Source organism: Gigantopelta aegis, chromosome 6 (genome assembly GCF_016097555.1).
Source record: "Gigantopelta aegis isolate Gae_Host chromosome 6, Gae_host_genome, whole genome shotgun sequence".
Classification (NCBI taxonomy): Eukaryota; Metazoa; Mollusca; class Gastropoda; order Neomphalida; family Peltospiridae; genus Gigantopelta; species Gigantopelta aegis.
In genome coordinates, this window is record NC_054704.1 from 15805447 (window position 1) to 15826554 (window position 21108).

General features: G+C 33.8%; 2 protein-coding genes across 2 annotated transcripts in view; both read right to left on the minus strand.

Moving 5' to 3' along the window:
• Positions 1-315: 315 nt before the first annotated feature.
• On the minus strand, positions 316-20186 carry LOC121376297 (thimet oligopeptidase-like). Its single transcript, XM_041504133.1, has 17 exons — positions 19864-20186; positions 17808-17947; positions 17086-17201; positions 16343-16474; positions 15885-15922; positions 15435-15550; positions 15076-15130; positions 14524-14688; positions 13791-13952; positions 13112-13177; positions 12306-12410; positions 11498-11605; positions 10864-10937; positions 10059-10290; positions 8791-8922; positions 7366-7482; positions 316-6419 (listed from the first exon to the last, which is right to left on the minus strand). The coding sequence occupies exons 1-17, from the start codon at positions 20143-20145 to the stop codon at positions 6336-6338; spliced, it is 2124 nt and encodes a 707-aa protein (XP_041360067.1). The 5' UTR covers positions 20146-20186; the 3' UTR covers positions 316-6335.
• LOC121376298 (thimet oligopeptidase-like) overlaps positions 316-21108 on the minus strand; it is a 90285-nt gene continuing 69492 nt past the window's right edge. Inside the window, exon 19 of the mRNA XM_041504134.1 lies at positions 316-6324. The gene's annotated coding sequence lies outside the window, so the exon portion shown is untranslated. The remainder of the gene's footprint in view (positions 6325-21108) is intronic.

The window sequence follows — 21108 nt, forward strand, 5'->3', positions numbered from 1 at the left end:
ATTATGATTGTCCATTGGCTCCGAAGCGAAGGGGTGGAAGCATGGGGCATTACCTCAACTTTGAAGACTATACATCTCCTCTCATTAAAAGGCGAATTAATATAGGCTTTAGGTGACCCCTGCCCCAGTCGCTGGCATATTCTGACACTTATGTTGAGTGTGCATCAATGTGTCTAACTAAAAAAAGAAAGAAAAAAAAAAGAAAAAAGAAAAAAAGGGGGGAAAGAAATAGCATGTTTATAACCGTACGACATACATTATGTACATAGAAAACAGTAAACAATTTATTCTTCAACATAGAACAGAATTCAGATGTGATATAGTATTACAATTTTTATTCTGCACGGTGAAAAACGGCAAAATATAACACTGCATTAATTACCAAAATATGGCTTTAGTTGGTACGATATTTAACCTTTGATCATCTTAAAGTAGCTATTTATTTTTTTTGGTTTGTACATTTGTTCTTTACCATTATTATTTAACCGGAACATATTTTATAATTTTTTTGTACATTTACATGACGTTAAAGTCTGGACTTTATTCAAGTCTAGACTTTAAGGTTTATAAGCACGGGGCATTTCAACAATAAAAAAGCAGGGTTAAAAAATACGTTCTAAAACATACTACAGAATACTTTTCCCACAGAAGTTGTTTTGTATATAGCAGAATGGTTTTAGATACAAGGCGCCAATTCACTCCACCTTTTGGGGCGGTTTTTTAGAAACTTCCTTTCACTAATGATTTAAAATGCACTCTGAAGCATGGTTTAAAAAACCCCAACAAAACAAAATACCCTTGCTCTTCCATTGGTCAAAATATGTCTTGGATTAATCTCTGAATAGAATTTTGTTTGTTTGATTCTGCAAGGTCAAACTGAAATACATTAATTTAGCAGTAAATAATAACTATTAATAAAAAAAAAAGATACGGTCTTAATGTAGATTAAAATTACTCAATAAATGGCTTCCAAAAAAAATCTGCAGCAAATTATTGACCAAAATAGGCAAAATTATTTACACAATTTTTATGAGTGGTAAGGCTTCTTAGCTATATAATATAGACAATAATTTCTACTATATAGATATTGTTTCTGTCAGAGTAAAGTTACATGCTCCCAAATCTTGGAAATTATTGGATATATTTTTACATTTACATACATATGTAAGAGAACTGCTGTTTAAAATTTGTGAAAGCATGTGTCTAATTACAAAACATTCCAAACTCATAGCGACATAGTAAAAGGCATTTGAGGTCCATTTTGGGTTTTTTATTACATACCCTCAAATTATTTTCTGGCATTAAGCCTGATCAATAAAACCTATTTTAAAAGGTGACCTTACAATTTTTTTCAAAGCATCCAAAATTCTCATCTATATGTGATAAAAAGTTGAGAGTTACAAAAGTAGAGACATGTATATTGTAACACACCCTCCAACAACAAAAAAACATACAAAAAACCCCAAACAACGCAAAAAGAATCAGATTTTAATATTTTTAATTAGAAATGTATTGTACTGACAGTCAACCACATTGAAAAAAATATCTTTTGAAAAGCCACTTATTTCAAAAATAAAATTTCAAATAATTATTTTAAACTTGTTTATATCATGATTGGATTATCTAGTATAAAATAATAAAATACACAAAGACACTATAAGATGTAGCACAACATTCAAACAGCTTCAGTTGATAATAGAATTATAAACATCTACCAATGAAAAAAATAATCTTTGTTTAAAAGAACTGAATATATGACATATTCAATCACTTTGAAAACAAATTCAAAAAGATATTGAAAAGATATAGCACATTTGTTTTGAAATGATATTTCCATTAATATGTAAAATAAATCTTAACACATCAAAAATATGTTAAATATTTTTAGATTTGAGGTCAACAACCACTAAAATAATAAAACATATCTACCGGTAGTTATTCATAAACAAAAACTGTTTACAACATACTATTACTATACTTTCATTATATTGAAAGACACCAATATAAATATAACAGTCCAAGTTACACCAGACAGTTTTCACTATTAGTGCCATTTTTTATAATTAAAATCAAATATTACTCAGATTTTGTTTAGATTATCCATTTTTGTACGTCCGAAGTGTTTCTGGTTATTCTGATATTTCCAATACCACAAAATGAATGTTTTTTCTTCATATTTTAAAAAATGTGCAGCTGACATACCTGTTTGTATTAGTATATAATGTTATAATATGGTACGGTGGGCTTGTAACTAAGAAATTATCTATTAAAATGATTAATATATGAAAAGTTTATTTCCACATGACACATGCCAATTTACAAATTTTGGAGTCAGCAGTGAATATATACTGATGCTAGTACCACTTGACAATACAACAGAGTTTCTGTTAAAAAGTGATCTATGCCCATTGAACAGAATCTTGAACCTGCCAGTCATATGATACATGTTACGTCATCAATTATGGTAAATAGATATATGGCATTTTACAAATTAACTCTTAATATGCATATTATGGATAACTTCCTACTGGCCATTTTAGACTGGTCTGTGGTTTGTGAACATACACACAGTGATAATGCCCAATTCCAGTCATCAATTATGGTAAATAGATATATGGCATTTTTCAAATTAACTCTTAATATGCATATTATGGATAACTTCCTACTGGCCATTTTAGACTGGTCTGTGGTTTGTGAACATACACACAGTGATAATGCCCAATTCCAGTCATCAATTATGGTAAATAGATATATGGCATTTTTCAAATTAACTCTTAATATACATATTATGGGTAACTTCCTACCGGCCATTTTAGACTGGTCTGTGGTTTGTGAACATACACACAGTGATAATGCCCAATTCCAGTCTAAAATGAGGAATACCCCTTTTTAGATTTCATGATAATGTGCATAATGTTTTTTTGGATACTTATTATGAATAAAAAATGTTTTGATTATGCATTCCTATTATCATGATGGTTAAGTTCATCAAAGTCAGCAAAGGATACACATAAATAATGCCTTATCCGTATGTTAACATTACCTTAGTTTTTTCCTGATCTTACATTTTTTATTTATATTTACTGGTATGGTCTACTTTTGAAATGTATTCTGATTACTGCTCTTGATTAATGATAATTAAATATCTCATCTATATCAACTGGTTTGATGCTTAAAAAGATGAACATCCAATTGCAATGACCCAAGATCCATTAATAAATGACTTAAAATATGTGAAAAATTAAGCATAATACAAAATATCAACAAACTCTAGGGAAGTCAAAAATAGCACCAGAAATTAAATTCCAATTGTAACAAAAAACTAAATTGTCAGCATAAAATTGCTAATATTCATTATAAATTTCTGAACACTTTCCATGCATATTTCACCCTTTAATATTTCCCCAACTAGATTTTTATTATTTTTATTTCCAAATCCAGTGGAAACCCTGTCATAGTAGTACAAGAAGAATAAGAATATTTATCCCGTAATCACTGTATACATTGACAAGATATGATGACTAAATTAATCTATATTTTCGGTCACTGACCAAAAATATAGGTCACGTGACATAAGTGAAACTCGCCTTGAGTATTTTAGACTAGATTTTCAATGAACATACTCTTTAAATCATTTATGTATAGTAAATACAAATAACTTTTAGTTTCGAGATAACAATACAAAAGTTGTATATTTATTTATTTAAAAACGTTATTTAAATGCGACAGAATGTAGCTAGTGTTTTACAAAGAATGACATCATGTATCTTGTATGACGTCATACGACCAAAGCCATACTAGGTTGACGATACTCGATTTGCGTACACAAAATAGAATAAATGATTTTTCGACTATTTCTATAGGATTGCAGGACAAAAGAAATAACTGGCTACTGCTCAGGTTGAATAGTGAAAGCAGCTCAGTAGAGCCTCACTGCATTCACCATTCTAACCTTCGCAGGATAAAGCCGATATCTTCAGGCCCTAATCTAGAATTGGAAAAAGAAGTGAGAAGTTTGATAAAAATAGGCGAAGTGAATATTTATCAGTACATTTCATGTTTCGCCACGTTCCGCGTTCATTGGGACAAATTCTGAATTATACACTCGGTTCTAATAGTAATATTTCAATATAAAATAGTACTTCTGGTAATAAAATTTAAACAAAACAATTGTATGTTTCATTAAAAATGTTATATTATTAAGTGGTTGATAATGCATTGCTATGTTAAAATGAAAGTAATAATTAGTATGTTCCGACATTACGGAAATTAATGTGCCCGAGAATTAACAATGCTTGACTGGTCACAGCAAATGGTGTAACATGCGTTGACGTACAGTCTGGCACTAAAGTAAAAACACGGACCGACAAGGTGCCAAGTGAGCTATGATACTAAACACGTCGGGGTCTTGACGTCTGTTGTGTGATTTCATTTTTGAAACCAAATTAGGTCCAAAATATTATGGCCACTCTTGACTTCTCACTACTGCTAATAACTCGGCAACTTGAGCAGACTTTCGGCGAAGAAAACACTCATTTTGCCGGCAAGATTAGGGTCTGATCTTAAGACAGTAACCAGTCATTCCTTATGAATGCTTATAAAATATGAAATATCTTATCAAATGATTCACCACATGACTTTTATCTAGTTTTTGTAATGAATTTTATTGCATAAAAGTATGAGGCACTTTGTATAAAAAGAAAACAATACTCTATTAGATATATTTCTCATTTGTATTCTTCACATAAATTTACAGAACTATGTTATGGATTTTTTTTATAATCATTAAAAGTATTGGCATCTTCATTCAACTTGATTTTCGTGTTTATATATATGCAATTAAGGTCCAAGCAGGCTATCCTGGACACACACCTCAGCTATTTCAGCTTAATGGTTAGTGGTCAGTGAAAGTGAAGTCAGTGTAACACCCACTTTCTATTATACAAATAAAAAAATTCTATTATACAAATACAAATTGTACGATATTGAAATGTATTTTTAAAACATATATGCTTAGCAATAAAAGAAATTGCATTAATGGAAAGTGGGCCTAATGGTTGTGTACCTAATTCTCTGAGTGAAGTGGGTGCAGGGATTTGAACCCAGTATCTACCAACTTTAAGAGTGACGGTAATAATTTAATGCTTCCCAACCATAACATTACCATAAGACATTTTGGGGCATTAAAGATTTTTATTTTAAAAAGAAGAAAAACATTATTTTTTATCATTGTTTATATACTATAAACAAAACTGCAATATTTAATTATCTCAGGCTCACTAAAGCTGTATCCTAACCAGATGCGTGCGATGTGAGCGACACAATAATATTTATATCCTAACAAGATGCGACCATAACGACAGTCTTCATTTTAAAATTGTTATCGACAGTTGAAACCGCGAAGTAAAACTTGTTTTATTGGTTAATATATGTTTGTCGCTAGTGTCGCGCGAGAAAAATAGAAACAATTCCTATTGGTATTGTGTCTCGAGTTCAACTAAATTAACGCATAAGGTTAGGATGCAGTAATTGAAATCAATGGTTTCTAAAAAATTGCTCGGGTGGCCTGCGTGTGGTTAGGATACAGCTTAACCGTAACATTACCATACGCCTTTCTGGGGCAGGATGCATTCATCTTGATAAAACAATGTAACAAATAGAAAAAGAATCCCGTAAACAAATTCTTTGACTTTATTTTTCATTTCAAAAAAAAACTTTAAAAAAAAGAAAAGAAAAAAAGAGAGAGTATTTACTGACCTAAAACACATCTTCCCTATCAATTTATATCAGGGTTGAAGATGAAATAATGCATAAATTATGACAAAAATGAAAAAACTACATGCACTAAAACAATGAATGATCATGATGATGATCAAGTGATAACAATCCATGCGTAATCTTTAATTAGTTCAATGCAAAATGTAAGACAAGTTACTATTTCTGTAACCCTAAGCAGTGGCGTGGCATGGGTTGCCAGGACCCGGGGCAAGGCAAGTATTGTGCCCCCTAACCAGTGGACTATTAGCACTCCCCGAGTCCCTTCCACTAGTCCAGAATTTTACACCCAGGGCACCCGCCCCGATGGCCCTGCCCACGCTATGCCACTGACTCTAAGGGCCATAACTCTAACAAATGGCCAGAGAAACATGGAAATAAAGTTACTACCAATATGACATGATGATACAATAAATTTATCACAACTACCAATGAAATATATAAATTTTCACACATATTTCAACCAAAATGACCTCACAAAAAATGACACTAAGTGATCAAATACAAACAATATTTGATAGGAATCATATTTGAGTAAAATGTCTAAATGTTGTTTAAAGTCAGGCTTTCAGTCCTTTACTGGCCAGGAATGCGTCTTGCTGTGGATCTCGACCAAGGAAATTCCGCAACATTACATCACCATCCTAAAATACATAATAAAAAATAGTAATTAGACAACAGCCTAATTAAAAAATTCATTCATGTAGCCCCTTTGGCCATTACTTGTATTACAATGTTGCAATTTATGGTAACAGAATTTATAAGTTGTTCAGCAGGGAATTTATTGTTCAGCTTAGATATCCACAATCATATGTATACTGCTTTTTGGTAGGAGTAGTTATGTGGTGGCAGTGATTTTCTTGCTTATGGGCCAAAAGTTGAAATAATCATATGTTACATCAAATAGAACTGTAGTCCATCCCACAGCAAATGCCTCTTTTCATACTATGGAATTTACTACAAGTTATTTATTTCTAAGCCAACTGATTTGCAAACTGCACACAAAAATAGTATTTTTTTGTTTTTCCCAAAACACTTTTACTTCTTATGTGAAACCAATTTGAAATTATTTACCAAAAACATTTTTATAGAATGATGGGAAGGAATATAATTTAAAATATACCGATGTCATTAAACAAACGTTTCTTTTATTTAGATACCAAACAGCCATATTTTAAAATGTGCTGAGGGTCTATTAAAATATTTCTTTCTTTTTTATTTAAACATATAAAGCAATAGTTATAATCTCTACAGCATAAAGGAAGTTCTACTTTTACATGGAGGAATAATGTAATATCTTGTCATTAGTTCATATGAAGTAATATTTATAATCTATACAACATAATGGGAGTCCTATTTTAACATGAAAGTATTAGAATAGAATAAATCATGTCATTTGTACATATAAAGCAATATTTATAATATCTACGATATAATGAAAGTTCTATTTTCACAGGAAAATATAAGAATAATCTTGTCATTTGTCCACATAAAGCAATATTTATAAACTCTACAACGTAAAGGGAGTCTTTATTTGTAAATAAAAGTATGATATGATAAAAGCTGATACAACTGTGTAGTACAACTGACCAGAGAGCCTCCAGGCTGTAGAATACACCTGCGGTAATCTGCCCCAACCGTTTTGTTCATGATGCCTTCCTTCTTAAACCGCGAGGAAAACATGTCCATGCAAAACACCTCACTCCACTGAAAGACAAAAAACCCCATCAACAATACAAAACACCTCAATCCACTGAAACAGAGAAATACATCAACAATACAAAACACTTCACTCCACTGAAACAGAGAAATACATCAACAATACAAAATACCTCAGTCCACTGAAACAGAAAAAAATGCATCAACAATACAAAACACTTCACTCCATTGAAACAGAGAAAAATACATCAACAATACAAAACACTTCACTCCATTGAAACAGAAAAATACATCAACAATACAAAACACCTCAGTCCACTGAAACAGAGAAATACACGAACAATACAAAACACCTCAGTCCATTGAAACAGAAAAATACATCAACAATACAAAACACCTCACTCCACTGAAACAGAAAAATACATCAACAATACAAAACACCTCAGTCCACTGAAACAGAAATACATCAACAATACAAAACACCTCAGTCCATTGAAACAGAGAAAAATACATCAACAATACAAAACACCTCAGTCCACTGAAACAGAGAAAAATACATCAACAATACAAAACACTTCACTCCATTGAAACAGAGAAAAATACATCAACAATACAAAAACCTCAGTCCATTGAAACAGAGAAATACATCAACAATATAAAACACCTCAGTCCATTGAAACAGAGAAATACATCAACAATACAAAACACCTCACTCCACTGAAACAGAGAAATACATCAACAATACAAAACACCTCAGTCCACTGAAACAGAGAAATACATCAACAATACAAAACACCTCAGTCCACCGAAACAGGAAAAAACACAAACAATTCAATAGCTTATTAATTTTGTACAGTCAAATAAAGTTGTGAATAATAAATACAATGTTTAAAAAGAAGAATCTAAATCAAACTACACATAAATGTTCTGGTGACTATAAAAGTAAATCCTTTAGAACTCTTTGGATGGCAAATCAGAATATGTCGTTTTATCTATTACAATGTAATCAAATTTGTGCAAAATCCGGTAGAATGCATAGCTTAGACAAACATTCATGAAGTGTTCAAGTGTAATGAAATAAATGTACATTTCAGAACATACAGTTGCTGATCAGTTCCAAAATAAATGTCATAAATAACACAGTTTGGTCTTTGATTTATATACCTTTAAATAAACCATAAACAGTTATTGCCAAGAACTGACCAAATCTAATAATTTTCAAATTTATCTGATGTTTAGAGAACATTTTAATCTATATAATAATATTGATTTTGTAAAAAAACCCACCAAGTTTTACAAGTTTATTTTAAGTTGCCACGACAACTTGTTCTAAGATGTAATCCGCTGTCGACTTACCAGATAGCCATAGTACTGAGCATCATACCCGCCAGCCAGATGGCCGAATGAAGCTGCCATATTGGTTCCTTCGGTACACGGAATTCCTAAAATCTCTTTTGACAGTTCAGCCAGGGTTGCAGCAGTATCAACCTACAGAAGGAAAAAAACTAAAACTAATGAAACTGCAAGGTATTGGATAAAAAAGAATAATTAATATTTAGTTTTCATCTAGCATATCTTCTTCTTTTGCATTCAAACACTGTTGGTTACGGCTCTTAATTTAGATCAGGATTTGTATGTTCCTGATGAACTGTGTGGTGTTGATCAGTTCACATTTGATTCCCCATAGCTTGTCTCTAAAGTGCATCGGTATTGGCCAAGAGCGTGTTCTCTTGGTGTATGTGCTCTGGATCTTGTGTTCCTGTACCATAGCGACATTCCACAGATGTTGAAATTTTGAGGCGATGCATACGGGACAGTAAGCGACAATGGACGGTTCTGAGTCGAAAAAAAAAAAAAAGCATATAAATGGAAATAAAAGAAATTATTGTATAATGAAACCTCGGCATGTTTTAAACTACAGCTGTTTGGTGTCTAACATAGCTATTGCAACACTTGAACTTGAATCAGACAGAAAATCCACTGCCACCAAATAGACTACTCATATCCAACAGCAGAAAAAAAAAGAGCATCTTCCATATGTGATTTCCCAAAGACAGATACGAGAGAAATACAAGTTAGAGGTCTAGTTGGGATGGAGAGAAAAACAACCCTAAAAGGTCCAATAAGGCCAATCAATGCAATGACCCAGGGCTAGCTCTGGTAGTCGCCAAATTTGCCAATTGAACATTTTAAAAACAATTGGCAAATTTTATTTTAAATTAATAAAACATTTTATTAGAAAATAACTGGTTTTCTGCCATTTGTGAAGTTTAATAGATAATTTGGTGAAACTTTGTGTTAACCCAGAGCTAGCTCTGTGACCTATCACACCTCAGGTGAGCATTCTACCACTGAGTACAACCAGCCCAAAGAAACGTCAGTCAAACTGAATGTATGTCATCAGCTACCAAATCAAGCATACTAAAGATCTAAGAAGGGTCAGGTGTGGATTGGGTGGGTGGGGGGAAAGAGGAGTCGAGTGGCCTAGAACACACACTCATGACAATTTTTTTTATCCACTTATTTTACAACTTCCATTAAGTAACTGAATGTAGACCCTGCAAAAAATCCTTGATCCATGCCTTGACCACAGGTAACCTGACAGTTTAATTTTTTAATATTACCTCTGCCTTTAGATGAATAGTTTGATCAAATTTGCCAAGTAGAATCTGCCGCAAGTTAAAGATTCCTGCATTGGCTATTCGACTGCTGGTGAGCTTCTCCAGAAGTTGGTCAGGGATGGGGCAGCCATCTTTGTAGTGGGAGGACATTCGGTTCAGAGGTTCCCTCTCCCAGCACCAGTTCTCCAACATCTGACTTGGGGCCTCAACGAAGTCTCTCTCAACATTTGTTCCACTTCAAAAATAAAAACATATTTAAAATAACCTATAAAATAAGTCATACCAAAGACCAGCAGAATATTGTAAAACAAACTAAAACATATTCCCAAATGTTTTCTTGTTTTTGAGGTTAAAAAAAAAAAAATGTAAATGAAAAAATGTTTTAAAAAGTACAGTGGTTTTTTTCTTCTATTTTACCAGTCAAAGCAGAGATGAAAATATCTTAAAATCCACAAACTGTGAAGACGTTATTGTGAACTTTTTACCAAATCCAAGTAGCACTAAAAAATTTAATTCTTAAAAAATCAGGTTTTCTTTTTTCTGGTCAAAGGAAGGGAAGTAACTACATGTATATTTTTGAAACCAGTGATTGATTGATTGATTTATAAATTTAGATACAAAATTGATTATACGTTATACAGTAACCTGTGCCAGTGAATGACTAACACAAAAAAACAAAGCATTATACATCCACAATGTAACCTCTAATTTACAAGTGATTTCACTGGTTGTATAGACCAACGTGTGAAAAGAATTGTACACGCTATACTACTATTCAATGGTTTACTAGTGTACATCATAAACCTACCTGAAGAGTGCGAAGTCAGCTCTAGCACAGATCTGGTGCATCACGTGACCGAACTCGTGAAAGTAAGTCTCAACCTACAAACAATAAAACAAACTATGAAAGCAAGTCCAATATTCACCACTTACAAATAAAATGTTAAAACCTGGCTTATTTGCATTAAAACATTATCCGGCAAATGCATGAGACATACCTATCAGGGTTTTTCCCCTCATTTCATTAAAATTTTGCATTTTACCATAATTTATAGATTAAAACTTTGGAAAGCCTAAAATTTAGCTGTTTCTTCTTTTTCAATATAGTTATTTTGGAAATACACATGTAAAGCACAGCCAATGTGCAATATAAATAATTTGAAAAAATAAATACAACTGCCTTTGTAAATAAAATTCCACAAGGTTCAATCATATTCTATAGCTCAGATTAGTTTTTAAAATGGGTCTGACATCTAAAAGAGATCAGGTGAAGTTTAATCACCTGTATTTTAAGGACTAATCAGGATAGAAGTCTAAACATTTTATTAAAAAAATTTCCCACTACTATAAGTGTATAAGATTTTATTGAATCTGAGAATGTGTATTAAAAGTGATTTCTCATGGAATTCTTCTCCTTCCCCATTACAATTTGACACACCCACCTCGTCATGTGTGAGAAGAGAGGGCTGATCAGCTGTTGGCTTTGTGAAGTTTGCAACCATTGCCGCAACTGACACTTGTCGAGACCCATCTGGTAATAAACATCCTGGCTGAAAAATAATAATCCACCATCATAACATGGTTCAGGTCATAGAGTTATTTCACATATTAAATACACACATCCGTATTAAAGACTTCAAGAAATATATCCTCTAATTTTTCCAACATTCATCAGTTAACAAAGCATTAGAGCATATTAATTTCTTAATAATCGGCTATTGGATGTCAAATATTTGGAAATTTTGACAGAGAGGAAACCTGCTACATTTGTTCCTTTAGCAGCAAGGGCTCTTTTATATGCACCATCCCACAGAAAGGATAGCACATACCAAGACCTTTGTTATACTGGCTGGCTGGAAGGAAGGAAATGTTTGATTTAACACATTTTATTGATGGTTATACGGTGTCTTTTCGATTAGCAGCAAGGAATCTTTATATGCACCATCCTCCAGACAGGATATTACATACCATGGCCTTTGTTACACCAGTTGTAGAGCACTGGCTGGAATGAAAAACAGCACAATGGGCCCACTGATGGGTATTGATCCCAGATCACCCACGCAACAAGCAAGTGCTTTAGCACTGGGTTATGTCCTGGCCCACATCACAAAGTAAAATTCTCAACTATGTCACTTTTGAGCCTGCACATAGCAGTTTTATACCAGTAACAAGTAAACATAAAATTAAAACAAAAAAGTACCATGGCATACCCTATATATTTACACACAATTTGCAGTGTATATTAGTTACCTGAAGTCCAAAACAGGCTGCATGGCCATATTTTCCTTCCCTTGGGAAAAGATCAAGATAAAAATATCCAAGCAAATCATTATTTGCAGCGTCTGTAACACTATACTGAAAAATACAAATTTTGTGAGGAGGTACATGAGACAGAAATCACAGCTGAGTGCCTAGTTGTAAACAAATATAAATAAACTCACAGTTGACCAACAAGATACAAACAGAAAGTAGAGTTAACGACAAAGAACAAAGTAGAAATCATATACCCAGGTAATTTACTTCTGAGAAAGGTGTCAAAATTAATTTTTAAAACTTTTACTACCAGTAAAAAAGACTAAATGGTTTAAACAGAGAAACATAAGTTGCCATTTTAAATTCAGTTAAAAACCAGACATCAAAGTGGGTTAAGAAAACCATCTGGAAATTTTAATATTGGTGGTCGGGTACTGAAAGTAGCCCTAGGGTTAGGGTTGCACAATGGTCTGAAACCATAACGTATATTTTGGATGAGATTATCAAACATTTTAACAATCCAGAATTCCAAATTAATGCAGAACTTCCATCTCTTTAAAACCCCACATAGATTATGTAAATTGCGAATTAATCTACACCACACAAAACTGCACCTAACTACCAAAAACAGATTTAAAAAAAATCAGTTGTCTACCTTTAAAATGGACTCAAAAACAAAGTTACCACTTTAAATTCAGTCAAATTAAATTAAAATACGTAAATTATATATAAATCTAGAAAACACATATTAAAGTTGTCGTAGACATTTCCGTAATACAATTCATGTGCCACTCCTTACTGACCATTGTGACATCTGCATGCCATGTTTCCACTCTCTTCACTTCTGTAAACTTCAGACCCAGGAGATCCTACAGAAAGAAACAACAAAAAACCCAACAATGTTAAACATATATTTGAAAAAACAAGAAAGCAGTCTTCCTACATATTGATAAAATATAAAAGCATTTACGTAAAATTAAGATACATAAGGTGGAATTTATGATGCCTATTTGGGGCCTTATACATGTGTAACTACATACATTTACAATGCTTAAACACCTGCGTTTAAAGAAACCAACTTCATAAATATGCCCAATAAAAAAGAAGTTGTTTTTCTTTAATAATTATCGATTATTAATCATAGGCTGCTGGATGTCAAACAGTTGGTCATTCTGACATATAGTCTTACCTGCTACATTTTTCCACTAGTAGCAAGGGATCTTTTATATGCACAATCCCACAGACAGGATAGCACATACCATGGCCTTTGATATACCAGTTGTGGTGTACTGGCTGGAACGAGAAATAGCCCAATGGGCCCACTGATGGGGATCGATCCCAAACTGACCATGCATCAAGCGAGTGCTTTAACACTGGGCTACGTCCCGCCTCGCCCAATAATGACAAACTCTTAAATAAGATTTTTCACATTTTTTTAAATCTGAATTATGAATAATGTTTTAGCCTCTGTGATGACAATACCTGGTAGATCCCCAAGAGTCCCTTCGTGACGACCTCCATGGGAAAGAACTCTTTCAGTTTGTTGTGGTCCACTGCATACTTCTTTTCTTCAGTCATCGTCATGTAGTAGCGGTAATCCCAATAGTTTATCTTACTGTCAAACTCGTAACCATACCTTTTGCACTGAAAATAAACACAGAAATTTCAACAAGGAAAATAACAAGTTATGATGAAATATCAAAACAAAAAAGAACTTACAAATAGTCAAACTTCGGCAACTCAAAATTGAAAGAGAAATAGATTGAGTTTCAGGGAGTTACAAGTTTTCAAAATACATATGGGACACTCAAAATTCCGATTAGATGACTACTAAAAACTGAATGTTATTCTTTGATAAATCTCAGAAAATGACATCTTTACGTTAAATCAGATATCAATATGTAAAAGAGATCATGGAAAGGACGTTAGAAACCGATTTGTGTATTTTTAACTAAATATGTTGTGTTGTTTATAGAAATGAAGGAATGTTTAACGACACCCTGGCATAAAAAACACATCAGCTATTGGGTGCCAAACTGTTGTCTATAATTATAAGAACTGTTTGTCATTTTGGTGAATTTATTAACATATAACAGTCCCATATTTAGAATATACATTGGGAATAGAATCACTTTGCTGCTCTATGTGGGTTATTTTAACAAGTGGTGATACAAAATGTTGTTCTAAGGTGTAGAAAACATCAAAAATGTCCCACCTCTTCCTGTTTGTATTCTAGAAACAGTTTCATCTCAGCTTCCTTCAGCGGCTGCAACTTTTTAGTGAGAACCTCTTGAAATGACTTCACTGCTTCCGGGGTCTTGGCCATCCTCATATCTAACACAAAAGCAGCATGGGTCGGAAATCCTAGAAGCTGAGCTTTCTGAATGGCAAAAGAAAACGATAAATAAAAATATACAGTATAAATTAATAAATATCATTAGTTAATATTAAATATGAGGCATGCGTCATATCAAGGCAAGCTAAACTTCATGCTCCTGAAATGGTGCTAAGCAAACATGAAGTTAAAAAAGAAATGCATTAGCCTAAATGTTTTATTGTAAGGCAATAAATTTTTCCGCTTTCCTAAAAGTTTGCAGACAAATTTGAAGGTGAACATGCTGAAAAGCGAATCAGTTTTCATCCTAAATTTGGCATCAAATAAAGTGGTATGATTGTATTATTATAGCAGATGTAACTGATCACATCCAAATATCTTTATCATGCAACAGCTTGATACAGGTGTTAAAACACTGAATGTATACTTTACCTTGTGTCGTAACTTTGTGAGTTCTTCTAAAATTTTAGTATTCTCCTTTATACACCTGAAAGTGTAAATATGATTGTTACTAATAAAATGAAAATTACAAATTACAGAAGTTTGAAAACTATATGTTACCTATTAATGAATGTTTCTACTTATAGATCAGCTGTAGCAAGGAAATTTTCTACAAACCCACAGACTGTAATAAATAAGGCATACATCTAAGCTTTCAGTACTACTTCTCGATCAGCCATACTGTATACAATGACACAGCAAAAAACAACTGCATAACTTATGAAACAGTACTTGCACCAAAATGTTTAGAGTATCCATATTTATAGCAATAATAATCAGAATAATCTTACCTGGAATTAAATGCTATTTCCATTTTCTTTCTAGTTTCAGGATTTCTGCATTTCTTCATACAAGGGAAGTAGTGGGGGTATTTTAGAGTAACTTTTAACTTTCCTGATGCTTCAGCCTATAAATATAAAATTTATATGTCCTAAAAAACTAAGCAAGAACAACCTAATGGTTGACAAATTAATTGTGTCCATTTTTTAAAAACTGCTATTTTTGGTTTATTAGTTATTTTGTTTTTATTTTTAATACCAATGAAAAAGCTTTTGTCCAAGTGAATACATATCTTGCTTTCTTCTTAACTTCTGCAATCCTATGATGCTAATCTAAGGCTAAACTTGAGTTGTGCATCTTATAAATTTGAGGTTTAACTAGATGTCCAACAAGTATGCAAGCCACAAACTGTTTTGTAAAAAAAATAATAACTTGCATGCTAACAACATATCACATCTTACCTTTTCTAATGTTTTAATAAAGTCTTCAGGCAAACCAACTGTAAAAGAACAATGGCAGTTAAATAATAGATACTGGCTGCAAAGATGGAATCTTCCACATTCAGAGAGGCCAAAATATTTGTATTAAAATACATAATAATATACAAGATAACAAAATATGTAAGCATTATTACTTCAGTAAAAGTCACTGCAAGGTTCAGCAACCAGAAATGAAATCACATTGCTACTGCTTGTATGTAAAACATCTCTGTATAAATTGACTAAAACGTCTCACATACACAGATTAAATTTAGTTTTAATTATGTTAATAAAACAATAAATCATCAGTATTATTATTACAAATGTCTGCTGACAATTCAAAGTAACTGGCAGGTGTGTCCTGATATATTTCTGGGATTTCTCTTTAAAAATTATACATATACAAATCAAATTATTTATGAAACTATAAAAAATCATACCAAGTTCATCTTTTGTAAACTCTAAAACGGTGTTTTCTTCATTTAGGTTTGTACTGAAGTCTATGGACAAGTCACTGAGTCGCTTCTTGATCTCCTTGATTTGATCCTGCACCGTCTTGGGTAGATGGAGACCTGGGGTAACAACATACAGTCATGTGGTGGTAATAATAAACAATGTCTTTTAACACACACTCTCAACAGAGTAACACCTGAACTAAAATAACTATGGTGGCAGCAAAAAAAAACATTGCGATATAACAAAATAGGGTCTTCTCCAGTGGACACTTCTAAACCCTCACTACTTATGGCCCTTGTTAGCCAGACTTGAATGATCACCTCTGTAAAGCAATATGTACATTAAGATATCACTTTGTGCAAACTGTTAAAAGACAGCAGAGACATCATTAATTTGTTTCATTTCAATATATATTTCAAATTATATACATGTACTTGTATTGCACCTTTTGAAAACCTTTCCAGTAAAACACCATCCATTTCAGCATTCCTGGCTCAGTAATTAAGTGTAAAGCAAGTCATCCTTTCAGTACTTTCTCAGGGCTAGCTCTGCCACTCTGCGAAAAAATATTGTGTTATAATTTATATTTTGTTGAAAAATAGCTCTAGATTTTGCATTTTTTTTAGATAATTTGGCAAAATGTTCTGATCACCCAGAGCTAGCTCTGTTTCTTCAGGATGAATGTTGGTTACTATTATATGCTGTCATGAGCAGACCCAACACCTACCATTTCTTTTTCCCAGCTTAATCAGTCTGTCCACATATCGCTGTGCTTCAGCTGATATTTTGTCCTTGTTCCTCTCCTTGAAGGCCAAGACGGAATCAAATACATCTTGAAGCATGCTGCAAGTAATGGAAGTTTAAAAGTAAAATACAATGAAAATCTCCAAGACCGGATCATCTATACATTGGAATTTTCTGAAAACAAAATATTCTCCATGGTTCTTTGATTTACACTACAATTTAACCCTTTAAACAAGAAACCTCTCTAAACTGAAATGCACAGGAACTGTATACCCAATATGCTAAAATAAGCTTTAAAAAGCTGACAAATCTATAGCATAGTTAAATAAAAGTAATAAAACACAAAAAGCTAAAATTATTTTAAAAACTAGCGAACACTAGTTAAATAATCTGGTACCAACCTGTGTATTTATATAAATATATGTATAAATTTTACAAATAAAACTGGATTGTCATACTATCATTCTTATCAATTACCGGTAGTTACACATAATTTAATCAAGATACATGAGAGAATAATTTAGAGTCGTTTTTCCATGAATGCAGTCTGGTGCGGTGTGGGTGCATATTAAAAAATGTATGCTATGGTTATCAACAACAGTGTTTCCCTATCAACAGTGTTGTATGTGTTCAATTTCTGAACCAGCACCGCATCCAAAATGGCACACATGGGAATTGGCCCTCAAAAATTTTATAAATTACAACCTCATTTCGACATCATGCTCAGACAACTTCTTATCTGCCTGGACACTGGCATCCCGGACGTCCTTGTCAGCTGACACATGCTGCAAGAAGTCCAGATTATTTCTCTTCACAGCGTAGAAACAATCAGCATCAGCTAGTACCTGAAACAATAGAAGAAATAAGATTACCAATCAAACTAAAGCTCTGTGGCATCAGATTTAGGATTAAAAAAAAAAAATTATACACAGCAGCTGAAGTATTACACATAGTGATGTAGCCCAGTGGTAAAGCGCTCGTTTGATGTGCGATCGGTATGGGAACGATCCCCGACGGTTGGCCCATTTCTCGTTCCAGCAAGTGTACCACGACTAGCATATCAAAGGTCATGGTATGTACTACCCTGTCTGTTGGATGATGCATATAAAAGATCCCTAGCTGCTAATCGAAAATAGCCCATGAAGTGGTGATAGTCCTTAACCATATGTCTGACGCCATATAACGGCTGAGTGCGTCGTTAAATAAAACATTTCCTTCCTTCCTTTTTCTAGCCCTCCCCATCAATATCGTCAACATCCCTAACTACGTTATGCTTCCAACTCCGTTCACTTTGTTTCCGCGTGCACGGTTCGAACACTTAACATCTGATTTGTTGTCGTCTGCTTGTCGTTCATTTGTGAGGTTTTTCTTCACAGTTCTAGAACATTTTCATTAACAATAAAGTTCCAACAAGTAAGTATCTAAATACAAAACTTTACAAACTCCTAAAACCATTAATTTTACCAAGTCATTTTTGTTTATTCCTTAAAATTACCGATATCGGGTCCACTTGACCTGTAGAGATTGACTTAAAATGGAGAAAGATGAGTTAACATTCGGTGTGTGTCACATGACTTCACACGTGCAAGACCAACAGAGCCAAAGCATTTAATTTTTATGATGTTTAACACCCTTGTTGTTAGAATTTGTTTTCAATTATTATATTCGATCTGCAAAATGTATGCTACATGTTTGTGTTCTACTTTAGTGTATAGTATTAATAATCCATTGATAACAATTGTAAATAATATTTAGTGTATAAGTTGTGTTAATTAAGAATCAATTTGTAAATAAAATGATATTTTACAAACTATTCACTGGTATGAACGTAATGCCTATCAGAATTGACAATAAGTGTTAGCGGTGGGTGTTGGTAAAACGCGGACTGGACCAGAACGCTTGACAAATTGAATTTTTCCTTTAGAAAAATATTAAACAAAGAGTTTGTTAACTGTGCATAGTTAAGAAAGAAAGAAAGAAATGTTTTATTTAACGACACACTCAACACATTTTATTTACGGTTATATGGCGTCAGACATATGGTTAAGGACCACACAGATTTTTGAGAGGAAACCTGCTGTCGCCACTACATGGGCTACTCTTTCCGATTAGCAGCAAGGGATCTTTTATTTGCGCTTCCCACAGGCAGGATAGCACAAACCATGGCCTTTGTTGAACCAGTTATGGATCACTGGTCGGTGCAAGTGGTTTACACCTACCCATTGAGCACTCACTCAGGGTTTGGAGTCGGTATCTGGATTAAAAATCCCATGCCTCGACTGGGATCCGAACCCAGTACCTACCAGCCTGTAGACCGATGGCCTGCCACGACGCCACCGAGACAGGTGCGTAGTTAAGAAACGTATATTTTTTTCAAGTAGTCACAGTAGTGGCCTTAAAAATGAAAAATGACTTACCGTACATGCGATGTTCGATACTTTTTTAAAACGGAAGCGCCTGAACGCAATTAGAAACCTGGCACTCTTTCCTGGATGGTGTTTCACTTTTATTTACTAGAATAGATTTGTTTTAGTACTTTTACGCCCACGTTGTTGATTTTTTAGGTTAATTGATTGAAATCTATTTTGTTTCACGTATCGTAGCTGAAAAATGTAGGATAGTATTTCCGTAAATATCGTATTCATGTTTTTGTCGTTATGTGAACGCAGTTTAGGACGTCGCTGGTATATCAATAAGTGGTGACTCAAGCTATGGGAAGTCCTACATTTAATAGTGGGAAAACTTTTAAAACTGTGCATACCTTTACAACGACATCATAAGAAGCTTCTTCAGGTTTTAACTTGCCTACGTCATCATATATTTTTTTCATCTTATCAATCAATTCCTTAGAAGACTGCTCAATCTGAACAGGCGTGATTTTCCACGACAATAAATTGCCACGGACCGACATATTTCTGGTAAATTGCAAGTGTTGTAAAGCAAATGTGAACTTGTGCGTGGCCTTGAAGAAAGGGGTACAACAAATGGTCTTTCGGACAAAATATGAAGCTTTCCCCTTAAAACCAATACAAATGATGACCATATGCACTACCAAAGACACAAATCGACTCGTGTGACCATGCAAACGTGTGTACACTTCCGATTCTTGTTATAAAATAGAGTTCCTTCCCTTGACCTCTTTAGTATGGGTTGCATATTAGGTCTCACTACACAGATCACTTCCGGGTGAGAGTTCATTCATCAATAGTTCCTAATTGTGGCACATGTTATGGTTCACATATTCACTTCTAGGAAATGGTGAAGAATTAAAACAATATGCATGTTTAATGGTAAGCCTTCTGCCTGTATTTTGCCCATGTTATTTTGTAATATTGTGCATCGACCTTTTGGGACATGGGTATATAGCGCAAGTGACAGCCGGAGTGAATCGGTTAATGAACCACCTGTTCGGACCGGTACTACAGCCAGATGCGGTCATATAGCAAAAAACTGAGACGGAAATGTTCTCAATTTTGGAGTGAAAATAAATGCTTATATAATGTATGTTCGCAGTGGTGTATGTTGTTAGTGCCAACGAGAACCCGTTCTATGGGCAATCTTCGCTTGAAGTTGGGCAGTTTAACATGGGTTTCAATGGCAGATGACATCTGTGTAGTGAGACCTTACCAAAGAAGAAAGTTCGGTGCAAAAGAAAGAAAGAAATGTTTTATTTAACGACGCACTCAACATATTTTATTTATGGTTATATGGCGTCAGACATATGGTTAAGGACCACACAGATTTTAAGAGGAAACTCGCTGTCGCCATTACATGGGCTACTCCTTTCCGATTAGCAGCAAAGGATCTTTTATTTGCGCTTCCCACAGGCAGGATTATGGATAGCACAAACCATGGCCGTTGTTGAACCAGTTATGGATCACTGGTCGGTGCAAGTGGTTTACACCTACCCATTGAGCCTTGCGGAACACTCACCCAGGGTTTGGAGTCGGTATCTGGATTTAAAATCCCATGCCCCGACTGGGATCCGAACCCAGTACCTACCAGC

Bases quoted from the DNA above. Each gene is read 5' to 3' on its own strand.
- LOC121376297 (XM_041504133.1), bottom strand. From the start codon at position 20,145: ATGGTCATCATTTGTATTGGTTTTAAGGGGAAAGCTTCATATTTTGTC. The intron at 10,938-11,497 runs GTGGGTGTGTCA...TATTGTTTGTAG, and splicing joins CTCTTCTCACACATGACGAG to GTTGAGACTTACTTTCACGA. The intron at 10,291-10,863 runs GTAGGTTTATGA...TTATTTTTGAAG, and splicing joins GCTGACTTCGCACTCTTCAG to TGGAACAAATGTTGAGAGAG.